Raw genomic sequence first — 20,699 nt, 5'->3', positions numbered from 1 at the left:
TTTGACTTACAGTAACTTTAAAAGCATGTACTTTTGGAGACTTAAGTACCTTTAAAAGCAAGTACTTTTTTACTGTTACTGGAGTAACATGTCGACTGAGCTACTTTTACTTGTAACAAAGTAAATTTTGACCAGAAGTACTCTGTCCATCTCTGTCTATAGGTCGACCTGAATGCGTCACACTGGCCCTTTAAGTTAAATGTGAACGAGGACGAGCAGCCAGTTATTATAACTAATGATCGATAATAAAAACAATATCAGTCAGTGACAACAGACATGTCTTCTACTCCTGATCCAAATCCTAAACCTGTATCTGAGCGGAGATCAGAGCGCCCCCTGGTGGAGAATCTCTTCTACAACTTAAAGCAGCTTCTTCACATGATTTTACATCTTTGACAACAAAAGACAGTGAGTTTTGTAACGAGTCTGAAACTTTCTGTGTCGGGGCAGAGACAAATTTATTGTTCAACACAAAACAAAAAAACAAAAAAAAACAAAACAAGTAATGAAACAGAAAACAGGCTGCGTTCAAACTTCAAACTTCAGTATTTTCAACATCAGCTTTTCTTCTTTTCCTCCGGCGGTCAAACACAACACACAGAACCAGAACCAGAACCAGAACCAGGCCGAGGACGACGACGTGCTGCTGAAGGCACCTGAACCGGTTTGGCAGCGTCGCACTTTCAAACAAAATGTCCACAAACACACACTCCTGCACACACACACACACACACACACACACACACACACACACACACACACACTACACACTGTGGTTCAATGGAGAAACAAAGGCAGCGAAGTATTTAAACTGTAGTGTATCAACCCTGTCAGTGTCCTTTCAGTAGCTGTACCGGTACTTTAACAGTGTGGTCCCTAAATGCATCACACACACACACACACACACACACACACACACACACACACCTGATATTACATCATAACGAGTCCCAGTGTGTAGAGAACAGAAACAAACTCACCTGTGTGTATGTGTGTGTGTGTGTGTGTGAATCCTGAATTCCCACCGTCCTCAAATATTCATCCAATTATTCAGTTATTGTATATTGATTAGATTCTAGAGGGCGACATCAGATTGTTAAAAAAAAGAGTCTAAAACGATACGATCGCTCGTGGTGTTTGAAAAGAGAGAAACTTTAATTGTGCTTCTTTTCCCTGATCATCTGATCATCTCTGATCTGAACTGGATGTTGTTGTTTTAGTCAATAATCCAAAAGATTTACACTAATTTACAAACATTTAAACGAAGCAAATGAACTATTACAACCATGAAATATTAATTATTATTTTGTTTAATTTCCTGATCATCAAAATTTGCACTGAACTTTCTGTCCGTCCATCAACATGATGATTTGTAGCTCAACATTAATTATTAGTTTAACGCAGAAACGTATGAACTGTAATATTCTTTTTTTTTTTCATTCAGTGATTTACTTGAATATTTTTATGGCGTAAAATCAAACTAAACTAATTTCTATCCAGGACCAAAACAAGAACTGAAACCACAGCCACAACTTCTGATTATTAACCAACGGAGAAGAAAACGCTGCTTCGCTTCTTTAACCAAAAACAAAAACAAAAAGAAACTTCAATGTGTTTGGACGGTGGTGAAAAGCCGGTGGGAGGTTCAGGACCGTGAAATGACGTCGGGAAAACGAACGCATGGCCTGTTTGTGTGCAGCTACTTCAGAGGAGGTAAACACAACTATACACTGTATAGCTGAGATAAGAACCCGTCCACCAGAGAATCCCTCATGCTCCTCCTGCAGAGATGCATTGTGGGAAAACAGAAAAACAACTCATCATCAACTCCTTAAAAAGCAAAAAACTAGAGCAGCAGCGACTGCGTCACTATTTAAACGTGTCTGTTCTGGTCTGAGACCTACAGTTAAATCTCTCTATGTATTTACAGTAAGAATAATAATATTTCCTCCAAGCACGAGAACTCTGAACGACAAAGTAAGAAAGTGAAAGCAGGTAACAGCAGCGAACGGCGAGACAGAACTCCTTCCTGTACATGGACCAATCAGGTCCATCAGACTTCTGCGGCGCTGAGGAATCATTGTCTAGAACAACATGGCAGTGGTGACGCGGCACTTTGAGTCGACTTCGTCTTCATCTGTTGTGTCTTTGTGCCTTCTTCAATCGTTTCCTTCATTTTCACGTTTTCTTGCAGTTTTTGTGTTTGTTTTATTTTGAAAATCTGATTACAGCAACAAATCACGATCAATACGACACTGCAGATGTGGAACAGCCATTTCTACTCTACTGATACTATAATGTTGCCACAGTTAGTTAGTGAAGCGCTGTCTCTTCGTTTTTTGGTTTCCACGCACTCTGGAAAAATAAAGTTGGAGACTGAAACCATGGAAACTGGAACTCACTGAGTTTTTGTCATGAGGCCACTTCCTCTTGATCGTTTCTCCGTTAACACCTTCAGGTTCTTTCGGGGTCGTGTTGTGCGTCCGGCCGGTCGTCATTGGAGGAAGGAAGTCGACCGTTTCCATGGCAGCAGTCGCCCAACGCTGGACCCCCCGACGACGACGCATCGTTTAGTTTGGTTTAAAGGGATACGCCAACATTTTTTTTACGTATTTTGCCTCACTTCCTAGTCCATGACCAGCAGATAGACACCATCCTTTCCACTGTGCGTACAGCAACAAGGGAGATAGAGCCGTATCGCTGTAATTAGCTTAGCTCAAACACTGGAAGTGTATAGGTAGTGTTAGCCTGCCTCCACCTGAAGTCGCTAATTAGCTTAGCTCAAACACTGGAAGTGTATGGGTAGTGTTAGCCTGCCTCCACCTAAAGTCGCTAATTAGCTTAGCTCAAACACTGGAAGTGTATGGGTAGTGTTAGCCTGCCTCCTACCTGAGCTGAAATCAGCAGTCATAGGCTGATTTCATTTTAGCTCTAAACTCTGTAAATATTTCACTTTATCCACATTTCAAACATGTTTAGGCGAGAAAGTAGCCGTTTAGATCAGCAGTGTGTCGTTAATTTGTCTAAATACCAGCTGTTTACAATTTTGTTGGGACGAATTCGGCGCTACTCAAGCTAGCCGTTGTGACCAACGCACTTCCGGTTACTTTCACAAAATAAAACACCCGTTGCCCTTTACATACAGAAAACCATGAGGATAGAATTTGTGCTTTTACTTTGAAATAGGAAGCTAACCTACCCTCGATGTAGCTAGCTTGAACCAAAATAAAGCGTCTTTGCTTGAACCCTCCGTTTTGACCGATCTGGTCCCGTTAGCGGCATTTGACCGCTCAAGATGCCTTACCGGAGAGTTTTGTCAGCTCTGAGACAAAGATTTCCGTTGAGAGTTGCTGAAGAGTTTCTCTGTTGACTTTAGGTGGAGGCAGGCTAACACTACCCATACACTTCCAGTAGCTCTAAACCCGTAATTAGCTAAGCTAATTACGGCGATACGGCTCTATCTCCCTCGTTACTGCACGCACAGTGGAAAGGATGGTGTCTATCTGCTGGTCATGGACTCGGGAGTGAGGCAAGACACGAAGAAAAAAAAAATGTTGGCGTATCCCTTTAAGTCACGCTGCTGCTGTCGGTGGCGCCGACCTCACACACGTCTTCGTCGCACACGCCTCGGCCCAACCCCAGACCGCCGAACATCCCCGACCCCTGACCCTGAGCCCCCAGCAGCCCCGCCGCCGCCGCCGCCATGTTGCTGCTGTTACTCACACTGTTGCCGCCGCCGCCGCCATGCTGCGGCGACAGGACGCCGCTGGAGAGATGAGGAGAAGAAACCGACACTCCACCCCTCCCCCCTCCCAGGATACCGCCGTGCGCCTCCAGGAGGAGGTGGGGGGAGGAGATGAGATCTGGTCCGTCCTCGCCGCCGCCTCCTCCTCGTCTCCCGCCCTCGCCGCTGCCGCCGCTCTCCGCCAGCCCGCCGCCGCCGCGCCTCTCGCAGTGCGAGCGGTGCCGCATGAAGCTGTCGCGCCACATGAACTTCTTGCCGCAGCCGAGGCAGTCGTACGGCTTCAGGCCCGTGTGCGTCTTCATGTGCTCCGTCAGGTGATGCTTCATCTTGAACTTCTTGGCGCAGACGGGGCAGTGGAACGGCCGCAGGTCCAGGTGCATGTTGATGTGCCGGTCCCTCATGCTCTTGTGCGTGAACGTTTTGCCGCAGTGGCACATGAACACTTTCCCAGAAGCCCCGGCGACACCACCACCGTTACCGCCGCCTCCCATCCCCCCCCCGTCCAGCCCGTCCACGCCGAGCCCGCCCTGCACCGACAGCACGGCACCGTGCTCCAGGCCCGGCCCTTTGAAGGCGGCGGCGCCCATCATGCCCCCCGCCGCCGCGGCCGCGGCCGCCGCCATCCCCAGCGGAGCGGCGGCGGCGTCCAGCGAGAGGCCGGCGGCCTGGCTGTACAGCAGGATCTGGTTCCCCTGCATGTCCAGGGGGAAGAGCTGCGCCCGCGCCGAGGCGGCGGACTGCACCTGGCCCAGCAGCGCCGACACGGCTCGGCCGGCGCTCTGGCTCTGACCGCCGCCGTTGTCATGGAGATGCTGCGCCAACGTCTGGTCCATCAAACTGCCTTCGAACTTGAGGTAGTCTTCTGAAGACTGGCAGTAGTCCATCTGCACAGAGGATCAATCAATCAATCAATCAATCAATCAATCAATCAATCAGGCTTTACTTGTACTTGCACTTTTCCCGCAGCAGCTCAAAGTGCTTTACATGATAAAAACAAGGAACATGGGGGACACATATTGGGGGACACATACATTCACCTATACATACACATTGTCTATGGGAAAACACTAGAAAGTAGATAAAATGAGATATAATAGATAAGTGTCATGGGATAAAATAAGATAAGAATGGATGAATTAAAATAAAATAAAATAGGTAAAGTGAAATAGATAAATATGTATAATAGATGTATGATGTATAGATAGATCAAGGGGATAGAGAGATACTGCAATTAAAGAAGATAAATAGTTTTATAACGATAAAAATTAGGGGGTGCGAGTAAATAAGTTTTACTTCTTCCCACTCCTTTTCTGATACAAAAAAATTTCAATTATTTTTATCTTTTCATGTGTTGTCTTTGTAAAGTATTTATTTGCTATGTCTGTCCATTATTGTATAATTTCTTTTTTCTTTTAACATGTCCGAAATAAACTGAAACTAAAAATAAATAAATGAATAAATAAAATAAATAAAATTCAGCTAAAAGCCAGACTAAAAAGGCATGTCTTCAGTTTGCGTCGTCTGACCTGTGAGTCCATGTCGTTCTCGGCGCGGCTGCTCAGCTCGGCCGAGAGGCTCCTGACGTTGGAGATGTTGAAGTCGCTCCTCTCTCTCTCCCTGGCGAGCTCCGCCTCCCTCTCGTCCTCGTCGTCCTCGTCCTCGCCCCCCTCCTCCCCCGACACCACGATGAGGTCGTCCTCCTCGGTGCGCTCCGTCTTCACCACCACCCACTGTTTACGGGGCATGATGCTGGGCTGGCTGTAGGTGGGCCGCTTCTGAGGCGGCAGCGCCAAGTCCTCGCCGTCCTTCACGTAGAGAGAAGTCACGTGATGGTTATTATGAGTGGGGGTGGGCATTGCCAAGGACCTCACGATACGATACACATCACGATACTAGAGTCACGATACGATACGCATCATGATACTTGAGTCACGATACGATACGCGTCACGATACGATACGCATCACGATACTTGAGTCACGATACGATACGCATCACGATACTTGAGTCACGATACGATGCGCATCACGATACTTGAGTAACATGTCTAACTTGTTACTGCACGCACAGTCGAAAGGATGGTGTCTATCAGCTGGTCATGGACTCGGGAGTGAGGCAAGACACGAAAAAAAAAAGTTGACCTCTGACCTCACCTGATAGGACGACACACCGAAGCTGTCGCTGACGCCGACTTCCTGCTCCGACACCGAGCTGCTCTTCTTCCTCCTCCCGCTGCCTCCTCCTCCTCCTCTTCCTCTCTTCCTCTGGTGGTACAGCACCTCCTCTTCTTCTTCCTCCTCCTCCTCTTCCTCCTCCTCTTCTTCCTCCTCCTCCTCTTCCTCCTCCTCGATGAGGAAGGCCTCCTCCCGCCCCGACGGGGTGCAGTAGCTGCTGGGGGTGTTGCTGGCTCCGCCTCCATCTGCAGACGACGCCGCCCCGGCCACCGCCACGCAGCCACCGCCGCTGCTCCCGTCGCGGGGGCTGAAGTAGTTGGTGCTGCTGGGAGACTGGCTCTCGCTGGCAGGGGGGCGGCTGGGGGGCGGGGGGCCGCGGGGGGGCTCCACGGACCCCACCGGAGCATGACCGCCACCCACACAACCCGCCGCTTCGTTACCGCCGGCTGCAGCACCGTCACCGTTGCTGCTGCTGCACCCGGCGATGGCTGAGCCTGAAGCCCCGCCCACTCTGTCTCCTCCTCCTCCTGCTCCTCCTCCTCCTCCTCCTCCTCCTCCTGCTCCTCCTGCGGCGGCGGCAGCGGCAGCGGCAGCTCTTCCCTCCTTCAGCAGCTCGGTGCACTTGTCGACGATGTGCCACATCTGCAGGACGCTGCCCACCGTGAGGTAGTTGACGATGTCGTCGCGCAGCATCCGCAGCTGGCCGGTGTAGGCGCAGCTCAGCACGCTCTCAAAGGCCAGAGGGTCCATCACCGCTGGGATGGACACGGTGGACATGTTCTTCAGGAGAACCTGGAGGGAAAAGTAGAACAATAACAAATAAAAATTAAAGCCGCAAGCGGCTATGACGGGCCCTCGCTCCACGCCACTCGGCGTCCCCGCTACCCCCGGGCCGCTCTTCGAAAACCCCCGCGCGCAACCGGACGTGGGCGGCTGCGTCGAGGGCGGTCCCCTCGTCGAACACGCGACGTTTCGAGCAAAACGGACAACGTACGATGGAGTTACGGCAGGTTTACGGTTCGTCCACCAGGGGGCGGTAACGGGATGTGGGCCGTTGCGTACGGGGTCGTGACCTCATCACACATGTGAAGTTTCGAGCCGATCGGACAATGTCGATGCAAAACGCGACATTTCCTATGTCCACAAGGGGGCGTATTGAGCGAGCTAGCGTACGATCAAATGGAGGCGTAGAGGGCGGGCCCCTGATCATGTACTGAAATTTTGAAGTGACTACGACCAAGTATGTGGGCGTGGAAGGCAAACGTAATAGCATGGCGACTAAACGAGCAGTTGACCAACTTTGTCGCCCTCTAGCAGCCACGCCGTTTCACGTAGAGAAAAGCTTTTAATAGTGTTTGACCAGCTCGGTCTCCTGATGATCTGTAGCGAATATGAAGTCAATCGGGCAAAATCCGTGGGAGGTGGCAGTTCACGATGGAGCGCTATTCCTGTCGCCGCCACAAGGGGGCCATTAGCCGTAGCGTCATAGCGTTCACGAAATACCTTCACCAACTTGTTCGGCATGTTTTAGAAGTGGAATGAAGTTGATGGGGGCAACTATGTATTTTTAATGAATTTTAGCGCACTTCCTGTTACCACCGGGGGGCGCTATGAGTGACGTAGGAAAATAATATGTCGGATCGTTCAGGGTCACGCCCTCATCATCTGCACCAAGTTTGAAGCCGCTGCGATCAAATCTGTGGCCGTGATAGCATTTAAACCTTTTTAGCTGAATTCGGGAACTTGGCCGTGCGCTAGCAGCCACGCCCTTTGACCTACACACCTGCGGAGCACAAGCCGTAATCAGCTTAGTCTGGAGATGTTCTGTACCCAATTTGAAGTCAATCGGGCGAACTCCCTCGGAGGAGTTCGTTTTGCGTCAAAGAAATGCTAACCAAAATGGCCGACTTCCTGTTGGGTTTAGGGCGTGGCTCCAATTCAATTTTTGGTATGTTTGGGTATGATACACGTGTGTGTCGAGTTTCGTATGTGTACGACAAAGTAAGCGAAATTTGTCTATGAAGAAATTCGGAAAAACTTCTAGGGGGCGCTATTGAGGCATTTAGCCACGCCCATGGGAAACGACTCTATCCCCTGAAAGAGCTCGCCATTCTTGACCCGTGGATGAAATTTTGTGAGGACACGACTTCGTTAAAGCCACGAAAAAGGCAAACGTAATTGTACGATAAAAAATCGTCAGTCGCCGCGGCGGCACACGGACGCCGTTCGTCGTATCTTCACAGCGTTCATAATGTAGCTTCAGCAACTGGTTCTGCATGTATTAGAAGTGGAATGAAGTTGATCGGGTGAAGTATGGATTTTTAATGAATTCTTGCGTACTTCCTGTTACCACCGGGGGGCGCTATGAGCCAGGCAGGAAGTCGATACATCAAAACGTTCAGGGAGGAGCCAACGTCATGTCCTTTGAATTTCAAGTGGCTACGACGAAGTATGTGCGCGTGAAAGGCAAACGAAATTTAAATTGGGATGATACACTTTCGCCGCGGCGGCACACGGACGCCGTTGCTCGTAGGGTCAAAGCGTTCATGATGTAGCTTCACCATCCGGGTCTGCATGTACTAGAAGTGTAACGAAGTCGATTTGGTCAACTACGTATTTTTAACGAATTTTTGTACGTTTCCTGTTACCACCGGGGGGCGCTATGAGCGACGTACGCAAATAATATGTCGGATCGTTCAGGGTCTCTCCATAGATTTTTGCACCAAGTTTGAAGCGTCTACGATCAAGTATGAGGGCATGAGAGCCGTTCGTATTTACATGGCGAGCACCGAAACAGTCGCCAAACTTCGGGGCACGCCAGAGGCCAAGCGCTTTGAGCTACAGACCTGCGGAGCACAAGATAAGCTCAGCTAGGTCTGGCGATGTTCTGGACCCAATTTGGAGCCGATCGGGTGTAACCCCTCGGAGGAGTTCGTTTTGCGTTTACAAACTTTGAAGCAAAATGGCCGACTTCCTGTTGGTTTTAGGGTATGTCAGTATAGCAAATTTTTTGAAGATCTCGGGTTGATGAATAAGTTTACCAAGTTTCGGACAAATCGGTGACGCAGACCCTCATTCCCTATGCGCGGTCTAGGGGGCGCTGTGGCGCCAATAGGCCACGCCCACATGCGAAACCACCACTCAACGCTAAGTTGCCACAGGCCCCACGTGCGTGCAAAATTTCGTCCGTTTCTCGGCTTGGGAAAGGGGTCGAAATGGCGTTCGAAGTGGCATAATAATAATAATAAGAAAAATAAACATTACAATATCTGGGGTTTTTGCTGCCAGGTCTATGCAGTACTTGAGTACTAGCTTGCTTACTTGTTGTTACTCGTCGACTTGCACGTTGATTAATGTGGATGTCGAATAACAATAGGGACCTCCCTGGGTCGTTGACACAGGCTCGGGCCCTAAAAAATAAAGTACTGTAGTAGGGGAGACCAGGGAAAGTTGAGCCATCCCTTGTTGCTAAGAAACCATAAGAAAAATTGAGCGTGTGACCGAATATTTAGCAGGAAGGCATCATTTTGTTTAATTTCATGGAGCCTGTGAAGTAAAGAACCACATGAGTAAAGTGGTCTGACATTTATGTCCAAAAGAACAATTTTCACTCTTGAAAGTAAAATTCAGTCGATCACAAGTTTCATGAGAATTGTGTTTAGACCACCCCTCCTTGAACCGCCACCTTACCGTGGTGGAGGGGTTTGAGCACCCGAATGATCCTAGGAGCTATGTTGTCCGGGGCTTAATGCCCCTGGTAGGGTCACCCAAGGCAAACAGGTCCTAGGTGACGGGTCAGACTAAGAGCGGTTCCAAGCCCCTATGAAGAAGAAACAATCAAGGGAGTGTACGTCGCCCGGATCGGTGTCACCGGGGCCCCACCCTGGAGCCAGGCCTGGGGTCGGGGCTCGCAGGCGAGTGTCTGGTGGCCGGGTCTTAGCCCACGGGACCCGGCCGGGCGCAGCCCGAACGAGCAACGTGGGCCCGCCTTTCCGTAGGCTCACCACCCGCGGGAGGGTTCAGAAGGGGCCGGTGCCGTGTGTTTTGGGTGGCAGCCGTGGGCGGGGGCCCCGGCGACCCAATCCCCGGACAACGACTCTGGCTTTAGGGACATGGAATGTCACCTCGCTGGGGGAGAAAGAGCCTGAGCTCGTGCGGGAGGCTGAGAGGTATCGGCTAGAGATAGTCGGGCTCACCTCCACGCACAGCCTGGGCTCTGGAACCAACTCCTTGAGAGAGGCTGGACTCTCTTCCACTCTGGAATTGCCCACAGTGAGAGGCGGCGAGCTGGTGTGGGCTTGCTCACAGCTCCCCATGTGTTGGAGTTCTCCCCACTTAACGAGAGGGTAGTTTCCCTGCGCCTTCGGGTCGGGTATAGGTCTCTCACTGTCATTTCGGCCTACGGGCCGAACGGCAGTGCAGAGTACCCGGCCTTCCTGGAGGCCCTGGGAGGGGTGCTGGAAAGTGCCCCAACTGGGGACTCCATCGTTCTGCTGGGGGACTTCAATGCCCACGTGGGCAGCGACAGTTTTACCTGGAGAGGTGTGATTGGGAGGAACGGCCTCCCCGATCTGAACCCGAGCGGTGTTTTGTTATTGGCTAGCCACAGTTTGTCCATAACGAACACCATGTTCGAGCATAAGGGTGTCCATCAGTGCACGTGGCACCAGGACACCCTAGGCCGGAGGTCAATGATCGACTTTGTAGTCGTGTCATCTGATCTCCGGCCGTATGTCTTGGACACTTGGGTGAAGAGAGGGGCGGAGCTGTCAACTGATCACCACCTGGTGGTGAGTTGGATCCGCTGGCAGGGGAGGAAGCTGGTCAGACCTGGAAGACCCAAGCGTATCGTGAGGGTCTGCTGGGAACGTCTGGCAGAATCCCCTGTCAGGGAGGTCTTCAACTCCCACCTCTGGGAGAGCTTTGACCGGGTCCCGAGGGAGGCCGGAGACATTGAGTCTGAATGGACCATGTTCTCCACTTCCATTGTTGACGCGGCCGTCTGGACCTGTGGCCGTAAGGTCTCCGGTGCCTGTCGCGGTGGCAATCCCCGAACCTGGTGGTGGACACCGGAAGTAAGGGATGCCGTCAAGCTGAAGAAGGAGTCCTACCGAGCCTGGCTAGCTCGGGGGACTCCCGAGGCAGCTGATAGGTACCGGCAGGCCAAGTGGACGGCAGCTCGGGCGGTCGCGGAAGCAAAAACTCGGGTCTGGGAAAAGTTCGGGGAGGCCATGGAGGAGGGGAGCTGTTGGCCTCGACTGGGGATATCGTCGGGCGGTGGAAGGAATACTTCGAGGATCTCCTCAATCCCACTGACACGCCTTCCGTCGAGGAAGCAGAGGCTGAGGATTCAGAGGTCGATTCATTCATCACCCAAGCTGAAGTCACTGAGGTAGTCCGGAAGCTCCTCAGTGGCAAGGCACCGGGGTTGGATGAGATCCGCCCTGAGTACCTCAAGTCTCTGGATGTTGCGGGGCTGTCGTGGCTGACACGCCTCTGCAGCATCGCGTGGCAGTCGGGGACAGTGTCTCTGGACTGGCAGACCGGGGTGGTGGTCCCTCTCTTCAAAAAGGGGGACCGGAGGGTGTGTTCCAACTATCGGGGGATCACACTCCTCAGCCTCCCGGGGAAAGTCTATTCCAGGGTGCTGGAGAGGAGAATCCGGCCGATAGTCGAACCTCGGATTCAGGAGGAACAATGCGGTTTTCGTCCTGGCCGTGGAACGCTGGACCAGCTCTACACCCTCCGCAGGGTGCTCGAGGGCTCATGGGAGTTTGCCCAACCAGTCCACATGTGTTTTGTGGACTTGGAGAAGGCTTTCGACCGTGTCCCACGTGGCATCCTGTGGGAGGAGCTCCGGGAGTATGGGGTCGGAGGCCCTCTGCTGTACGGTCCCTGTATGACCGGAGCAGGAGCTTGGTTCACGTTGCCGGCAGTAAGTCAGACCTGTTCCCGGTGCGTGTTGGACTCCGGCAGGGCTGCCCTTTGTCACCGGTTCTGTTCATTATTTTTATGGACAGAATTTCTAGGTGCAGCCAAGGGCCAGAGGGGGTACGGTTCGAGAGCCACTTGATTTCATCTCTGCTTTTTGCAGATGATGTGGTCTTGTTGGCTCCCTCGAGCCAGGACCTTCAGCATGCACTGGGGCGGTTTGCAGCCGAGTGTGAAGCAGCTGGGATGAGAATCAGCACCTCTAAGTCCGAGGCCATGGTTCTCGACCGGAAAAAGGTGGCTTGCACCCTCCAGGTCGGGGGAGAGTTCCTGCCTCAGGTGGAGGAGTTTAAGTATCTCGGGGTCTTGTTCACGAGTGAGGGGAGAATAGAGCGCAAGATTGAGATCGACAGGCGGATCGGTGCGGCGGCCGCAGTAATGCGATCATTGTATCGGTCCGTCGTGGTGAAGAAGGAGCTGAGCCGAAAGGCAAAGCTCTCGATTTACCGGTCGATCTATGTTCCCACCCTCACCTACGGTCATGAACTCTGGGTCATGACCAAAAGAACTGGATCCCGGATACAAGCGGCCGAAATGAGTTTCCTCCGCAGGGTGGGGGGGCGCTCCCTTAGAGATAGGGTGAGGAGCTCTGTCACCAGGGTGGCGGGGCGCTCCCTTAGAGAGAGGGGGAGGAGCTCTGTCACCAGGGTGGCGGGGCGCTCCCTTAGAGGGAGCTGTCACCCGGGAGGAGCTCGGAGTAGAGCCGCTGCTCCTCCACATCGAGAGGAGCCAGCTGAGGTGGCTCGGGCACCTGTATCTGATGCCCCCTGGACGCCTCCTTCGTGAGGTGTTCATGTCCCACCGGGCGGAGACCCCGAGGAAGACCCAGGACACGCTGGAGTGACTACGTCACTCGGCTGGCCTGGGAACGCCTTGGGGTCCCCTCGGAAGAGCTGGAGGAAGTGTCTGGGGAGAGGGAAGTCTGGGGATCCCTGCTCCGACTGCTGCCCCCGCGACCCCACTCCGGATAATGCGGCAGACAATGGATGGATGGATGGATGTGTAGACCAAAGGAGATAATGATACATTTGTTTTATACATCAGTTGTTGTATCTATGGTAGTAAACCGGTATGAAACTGCACCATCTTAGCTGTAGGGACTAATAAGTCAATATGGCAGCTCTGGGGTCAGTTGAGCCACCTGCCCTGTACACTTAAAGGGATGGTTCAACATTTTGGCAAATTGGCCCATTGCCATAATCCCTATAATTTTAGGAGTAGGTTCGTCATCTTTATTTGTCGGTGCAAGATATTTTTAGAACGACGGAGCAGAGCCGTGAGCTGCTCAGAGCTACACTACGGAGGCTCATGGGATTTCTTGGTTTCCCTCATCAAACTCATCAAATACACAATCCAACAACTCCACAACGCTCTGGTGGACAAGTTGTGAGCTGCACATTGACCACGCTATGAGATAATAACACGTTACCACACAGAGTTGTTTTAGAGGGAAATACAGAGACTGCTTGCTGAAAAACTGCCCCCAACGGGAACGCACATCAGCGGTTTTGCATGAATTTACCTCTAAAACAACTCTGTGTGGTAACGTTGTGTTATTATCTCATAGCGTGGTGAATGTGCAGCTCACAACTTGTCCACCAGAGCGTTGTGGAGTTGTTGGATTGTGTATTCTTGTGTATTTGTGTATTTACTCCACCTATTTAGGCCATTTGCCACAATATTGCGTCAGCAACTTCCGACGGGTTTTCCCAGGCCGCCACACATATGTCCTAATTATTATTTCAAGGTTCTGGGTGTTTATAATTACAGTAAGTATGCTCCTGAGAAGCCGAGCTTTACTTTCAAAGAGAAAGATGAGGGATTCTTCCATAGATGCGACGTAATCACACCTGTAACCTGGACAGGTGGAGTATTGAGTAAAGATGGAGGTGGGAGATGGATGGATGCTCAACTTTTTGGACATGTTATATTATCAAAATAGTTGTTCACACTTTGTGGATGCACAACATCCTGAAATATATGCAGATATATTAGTTCGCAGCCTGAATATAAAAAAGTGGCTCATCTTACCCCACCCTCCCCTACACAGGATTTTACTGCCTGTGCTTTTGTTGCTCTGTATCATTATTAATATTATGATTAATATTATCATCTAGCAGTTTGAGCTGATCTGTCTGACGTATACACACACACACACACACACACACACACACACACACATAATTAAAGTGTAAGTGTGGAGCTGCTGTCACGCTGCAGGCTTTTATTCTCATTTCTAAATTTATGCTCAATATCTGATTAATGTGTGACGGTTCATATCTGCTCAGTCATGCTCATCGCTGTGGGTGATAATGAGAAATAATAAGGTACAGATGAGTTTAAACACATTTTATAGTGGAGAGAAAACGTGTGTTTGTTTAATCATCACATGTGATCTGATCTTCATCTCAATCATAGATGTAGATCAATAGATAGATCGATGATTATGTGACGTAAACAAACGCACAGGGTGGTGATTTATGTTTAAAGGGATAGTTCACCCAAAATTCAAATTTCACTCATGATCTCCTCCCCCTCATGTGGACTAAGGGCTGGGAGAAGTTTCAGAGTCCTCCGTGGCTTCTCTGAGTTACAGTGGGGCTCCGTGCAGCACTGCATGTCCATATGACAGTTGAGAACGGAGCTCACTTTTCTTCGTCCAAAAAGACACACCAAAAAACATCCAAATACCTCCATAGTGCTCGTCTGTAATGTCCCTCTTGTATTGAAGCCCCGACATGAGAAATTGTTCAGAAAATAATTAAATAAGTCTATGTTTTAAGCTTGTTTGTAGCGGAAGCTCCCAGCACTGCTCTTCCTGGTCCGTCCAAATCTCACGCGGTTTGCATCGACACCCAGTTCACGGCTCCGCAAATCCAGATTCCGGCAGAGCAACACTGGGAGCTTCCGCTACAAACAAGCTTGAAATATAGACTTATTTAAAGCAGAAGTAAGCGGAATGTTTGTGTTAATATAAGTCTTAAATAGTTGTATCTTCCGACAGCAATCACTTCTATAGAGTGTTTGGTCTGAAACACGGGTCTGTCAGTCACTCTGCTCTGCTCTGAGCCCAGGAGAAAACTTTCCTTGTATCCTACAACCTTTATCCAATCAGGAGAGAGAACGGCATAAAGGGGCAGTCCTCTCTGTGTGTGCAGCCAAGGGATGCGCGTGAATGTGGTGACGTAGGGACGAGGGCGGGGACTGCTAACTCCATCTGCTGACAGGAAGTTAGCCAAAACCACCGGATCGCTTACTTCTGCTTACTTTTTCTGAACAATTTCTCATGTTGGGGCTTCAATACAAGAGGGACATTACAGACGAGCAGTATGGAGGTATTTGGATGTTTTTTGGTGTGTCTTTTTGTTACGAAGACAGTTGGTATCCATTTGCAACCGTTATATGGACATGCACTGCTACGTCGAGACCCCCTGTAACTCAGAGAAGCCACGGAGGACTCTGAAACTTCTCCCAGCCCTTAGTCCACATGAATGGGAGGAGATAATGAGGGCAATTTCAATTTTGGGTGAACTATCCCTTCAATTCGTCTTTGTATCGATGATAAAGACTCGACAGCTCTCTCTTGTCTCACCTGGTCGTGGAAGTACGGGGAGGACGCGGCCAGGACACAGCGATGGGCCTTGAAGACGTGTCCCTGGACGTGGATGGAGAGGTCACAGAGCCGGCCGTCCTCGCGCTGCCGGTTCAGGCCGTCCAGCACCGCGGCCGCAGCGCTGGGGAAGCACACCTGCACCATGGAGCCAGATGTGTCGCCGGGAGCTGAGCCGCCGCTGCTGCTGCCCACCTCTACGGAAAGAGACGGCATCTGGGAGGAAGGAAAACCGTCAGATTTAGTTTTAGTTTAGTTTATTTATTCGCACCAATACAGAATAACAAGAATAGGACACATTAAAATACATTGACAAGAAAAATAATAGGTGCAAGCCGAGACAAGAGACCCAAAGGGCCTATACAAGGCCTCAGCTCAAGAAAAAAGACAACAATTACCAAAACAAACAAACAATATGTATACCCATGTATACACATACACAGACACACACATTCATACATACTAGACAGTGAGAGTAGAAACACTACTCATCTTAAAAATAATATACTAAAAAATCACAATTTATCCCCTCCTTGAACCGCCACCTTACCGTGGTGGAGGGGTTTGAGCACCCGAATGATCCTAGAAGCTATGTTGTCGGGGGCTTAATGCCCCTGGTAGGGTCTCCCAAGGCAAACAGGTCCTAGGTGACGGGTCAGACTAAGAGCGGTTCCAAAACCCCTTATGAGTGGAACAATATCAAGGACGTTCACATCGCCCGGATCGGCGTTACCGGGGCCAGGCCTGGGGTCGGGGCTCGCAGGCGAGCGCCTGGTGGCCGGGTCTCTGCCCATGGGACCCGGCCGGGCGCAGCCCGAAGGAGCGACGTGGGCCCGCCTTTCCGTAGGCTCACCACCCGCGGGAAGGACCATGAGGGGCCGGTGCCGTGTGTTTTGGGTGGCAGCCGTGGGCGGGGGCCCCGGCGACCCAATCCCCGGACAACGACTCTGGCTTTAGGGACATGGAATGTCACCTCGCTGGGGGGGAAAGAGCCTGAGCTCGTGCGGGAGGCTGAGAGGTATCGACTAGAGATAGTCGGGCTCACCTCCACACACAGCCTGGGCTCTGGAACCCAACTCCTTGAGAGAGGTTGGTCTCTCTTCCACTCTGGAGTTGCCCACAGTGAGAGGCGGCGAGCTGGTGTGGGCTTGCTCACAGCTCCCCATGTTGTCACTTAAAGACCCCCTCCCATGAAAATCGTGTTTTTCGTGCTTTTCACATGTTCCTGTGGCATTTTTCTTGTGTTAGAGCACATATCAGCAGAAAAGGAAACGTGCAAAATTGCATTTCTGAGTTTTTCTGCCTTCAAACTGCTGTGAACCAACAGCAGACGCAAACTGGCAGTTTCAGGGAGACTGGAGCTGACGTGTCACAGCTCCAGGGGAGGGCACTAGTGCTACAAGCTCCCGCCCCGCTCTGCATCTGGCTCAGAGGTAAATGGCTTGACAGCTCGGTGTAGCTGTCATGATACAACAGCTATAGCTCACCTGGTAGAGCAGCTTGCACCGTGAGCAAGGACTATATTCCAGTCTGGGATCGAATCCCAGTGTGGAGTTTTACGCTAAACACGCTGAATCTGTAATTGTACAATGTCCAGCTGTCAGCGAGCGGGGGGTGGGGTGCGAGGAGGTGGCTGGGCGGGTGCAGAGCAGCGCAGTCTCCGCCCACCCTCCAGAGGTGCATTGCTAATGAGCTGGTTTTAAAATGACCCAAAAAGGGTCGCGGGAGTGGGACTTTAACGAGAGGGTCGCTTCCCTGCGCCTTCGGGTCGGGGATAGGTCTCTGTCGTTTCAGCCTACGGGCCGAACAGCAGTGCAGAGTACACCCCTGGGAGGGGTGCTGGAAAGTGCTCCAACCGGGGACTCCATCGTTCTGCTGGGGGACTTCAACGCTCACGAGGCAGCGACAGTGTTACCTGGAGAGGTGAGATTGGGAGGAACGGCCTCCCCGATCTGAACCCGAGCGGTGTTTTGTTATTGGACTTCTGTGCTAGCCACAGTTTGTCCATAACGAACACCATGTTCAGGCATAAGGGTGTCCATCAGTGCACGTGGCACCAGGACGCCCTAGGCCGGAGGTCTTTGTAGTCATGTCATCTGATCTCCGGCCGTATGTCTTGGACACTTGGGTGAAGAGAGGGGCTGAGCTGTCAACTGATCACCACCTGGTGGTGAGTTGGATCCGCTGGCAGGGGAGGAAGCTGGTCAGACTTGGCAGACCCAAGCGTATCTTCAACTCCCACCTCCAGGAGAGCTTTGACCGGATCCAGAGGGAGGCCGGAGACATTGAGCCTGAATGGACCAAGTTCTCCACTTCCATTGTTGACGCGGCCGTCCGGAGCTGTGGCCGTAAGGTCTCCGGCGCCTGTCGCGGCGGCAATCCCCGAACCCGGCGGTGGACACGGGAAGTAAGGGATGCCGTCAAGCTGAAGAAGGAGTCCTACCGAGCCTGGCTAGCTCGGGGGACTCCCGAGGCAGCTGATGGGTACCGGCAGGCCAAGCGGACGGCAGCTCGGGCGGTCACGGAAGCAAAAACTCGGGTCTGGGAAAAGTTCGGGGAGGCCATGGAGGAGGACTACCGGTCGGCCTCGAGGAAATTCTGTCAAACCATCCGATGCCTCAGGAGGGGGAAACAGTGCTCCGCCAACACTGTTTACAGTGGAGGAGGGGAGCTGTTGACCTCGACTGGGGATATCGTCGGACGGTGGAAGGAATACTTCGAGGATCTCCTCAATCCCACTGACACGCCTTCCGTCGAGGAAGCAGAGGCTGAGGACTCAGAGGTTGATTCATTCATCACCCAAGCTGAAGTCACTGAGGTAGTTCAGAAGCTCCTCAGTGGCAAGGCACCGGGGGTGGATGAAATCCGCCCTGAGTACCTCAAGTCTCTGGATGTTGTGGGGCTGTCGTGGCTGACACGCCTCTGCAGCATCGCGTGGCAGTCGGGGGCAGTGCCTCTGGACTGGCAGACCGGGGTGGTGGTCCCTCTCTTCAAAAAGGGGGACCGGAGGGTGTGTTCCAACTACCGGGGGATCACACTCCTCAGCCTCCCGGGGAAAGTCTATTCCACGGTTTTCGTCCTGGCCGTGGAACACTGGACCAGCTCTACACCCTCCGCAGGGTGCTCGAGGGCTCATGGGAGTTTGCCCAACCAGTCCACATGTGTTTTGTGGACTTGGAGAAGGCTTTCGACCGTGTCCCACGTGGCATCCTGTGGGAGGAGCTCCGGGAGTATGGGGTCGGAGGCCCTCTGCTGTACGGTCCCTGTATGACCGGAGCAGGAGCTTGGTTCGCATGGCGGCAGTAAGTCAGACCTGTTCCCGGTGCGTGTTGGACTCCGGCAGGGCTGCCCTTTGTCACCGGATCTGTTCATTTTTATGGACAGAATTTCTAGGTGCAGCCAAGGACCGGAGGGGGTACGGTTCGGGAGCCACTTGATTTCATCTCTGCTTTTTGCGGATGATGTTGTCTTGTTGACTCCCTCGAGCGAGGACCTTCAGCATGCACTGGGGCGGTTTAGCTCAGTTAATAACCTGAAGCGCTTGTTCTGATATTACATCAACACATCTGTTCAGATTTTGAGAAAAAAACACTCAGGTGGTTTGGAAATCGCTCTGTGCATTTTAAAATCCTCAAATACACAAATCTTGATGCTAAATTGACTCAAATTCACAAAACATGAACATCCAAATTCATATAATATAAAACAAAGAACATTTGCGAATATTAAATTACTAATAATATTTAAATAATGATCATTAAATACGCTGCAAACAAAGACACGATACAAATAACTCATCAGAATAGATGCTAATTGATCCTCCTGTCAATCAAGTAGCCTAAGTGACTGTTGCAGCTGCAGGTGCTGCCTCCAGCTGTTTCCAGCTGTGTGGATATAAATAGACTTAAATATTAGAAACCGCTCTCAAAATATGTGACGCAACTCTGTTCAAGAGCAGAAAAGTACAACGTCAACAAATAAAGTTACACACATAAAACTGTGAAGTTTATTTCTGAGCTGTTTTACTGTGCTGCGTTCACTTTATTGTAACGACAGACAGACAGACAGACAGACAGACAGATAGATAGATAGATTTTGCTGCTCTGACTTGTTTCCTGTGCTGCAGTAACAAGTGGATTTCCTCAGTGTTGTTGGAGCAATAAAGATCTTATTTCATCACGTCTTCATCGTTGATCAGTCGTGTGTGTGTGTGTGTGTGTGTGTGTGTGTGTGTGCGTGCGTGTGTGTGTGTGTGTGTGTGTGTGTGACGGATCAGTGAACTCGATCGGCTTCTTAATTAAAACACATCTCTGTTAATTATTCTCCCTGACACAGACCTGAGCAGCTGAGAGCCTCAAGTGTCTGTGACGGACCTTTACTGACTGTCCCTGAACACAACACAACACAACACAACACAACACAACACAACACAGTGACAACAGCAGCAGTGTCAGACAGACACACACGCACAGCAACACATCTGTGCAAGAGCACTTCCGCTTGGAAAGTGATTGATTACAATTGATTCATCACTAGGAAATCATCAGCATTATCATCATCATCATCACTCTTTAATTGTGGAAAAAATCAACAGCTGGAGCACACACACACACACACACACACACACAGACACACACACACACACACACACACACACACACACACACACACACACACACACAGTTGAGTTGATGGCTGAAGCTGCAGCCTGGTGTGTTGTGGTGTGTTGTGTTGTGTTGTTGTCTGACTGATGGTGTCCTGTCCTACACACACACACACACACGCACGCACGCACGCACGCACGCACGCACGCTCATCATGCCGTTACAGATGTGCCGTTAGCATGCTAGCTGCTAGCTCTCAGCTACCGGGAGGAGAGAAGGAAACAAACCCAAACAGCCTCTTGTCTGTCTGTCTCTAACCTGTCTGTTGCTCTGTCTGTCTGTCTGTCTGTGTGTGTCTGTCTGTTGCTCTTCTGTCTCTCTGTCTGTCTGCCCTACAGTCTGTCCTACTGTCTGTCTGTCCAACTCACCGCTTCAGTCACCGAGCGGCCGTTCAGCGGTCGCGGGCTCTGGCTGAGCCGCAGGCGGCTTGTCGTGGCCGTGTGTCCGCCTCCTGAAGCTGCAGTCTGAGCTCCATCTTTTATCTTTTCCTACTGTTCTTCTCTTCTCTTCTCCGT

The 20,699-nt window shown here is 51.2% G+C and overlaps 1 protein-coding gene across 1 annotated transcript; it reads right to left on the bottom strand.

The window, feature by feature from the left end:
• Positions 1-3,567: 3,567 nt before the first annotated feature.
• On the bottom strand, positions 3,568-20,665 carry zbtb22b (zinc finger and BTB domain containing 22b). Its single transcript, XM_085790603.1, has 5 exons — positions 20,553-20,665; positions 15,503-15,736; positions 5,899-6,711; positions 5,272-5,550; positions 3,568-4,629 (listed from the first exon to the last, which is right to left on the bottom strand). The coding sequence occupies exons 2-5, from the start codon at positions 15,734-15,736 to the stop codon at positions 3,568-3,570; spliced, it is 2,388 nt and encodes a 795-aa protein (XP_085646729.1). The 5' UTR covers positions 20,553-20,665.
• Positions 20,666-20,699: the final 34 nt, after the last annotated feature.

The sequence above is a fragment of the Trachurus japonicus genome, chromosome 11 (genome assembly GCF_045865225.1).
Source record: "Trachurus japonicus isolate A0001 chromosome 11, Traja_1.0".
Classification (NCBI taxonomy): domain Eukaryota; kingdom Metazoa; phylum Chordata; class Actinopteri; order Carangiformes; family Carangidae; genus Trachurus; species Trachurus japonicus.
Note: the sequence above shows the minus strand (reverse complement) of the source record. Positions and strands in the feature narration are given on the sequence as shown.

Excerpts from the sequence above, each read along its gene's own strand:
- zbtb22b (XM_085790603.1), bottom strand. The coding sequence starts at position 15,736 with ATGCCGTCTCTTTCCGTAGAGGTGGGCAGCAGCAGCGGCGGCTCAGCT. Across the intron at positions 6,712-15,502 it reads CCCCGTACTTCCACGACCAG|GTTCTCCTGAAGAACATGTC; the intron begins GTGAGACAAGAG and ends TTTTCCCTCCAG. Across the intron at positions 4,630-5,271 it reads AGAACGACATGGACTCACAG|ATGGACTACTGCCAGTCTTC; the intron begins GTCAGACGACGC and ends TCCTCTGTGCAG.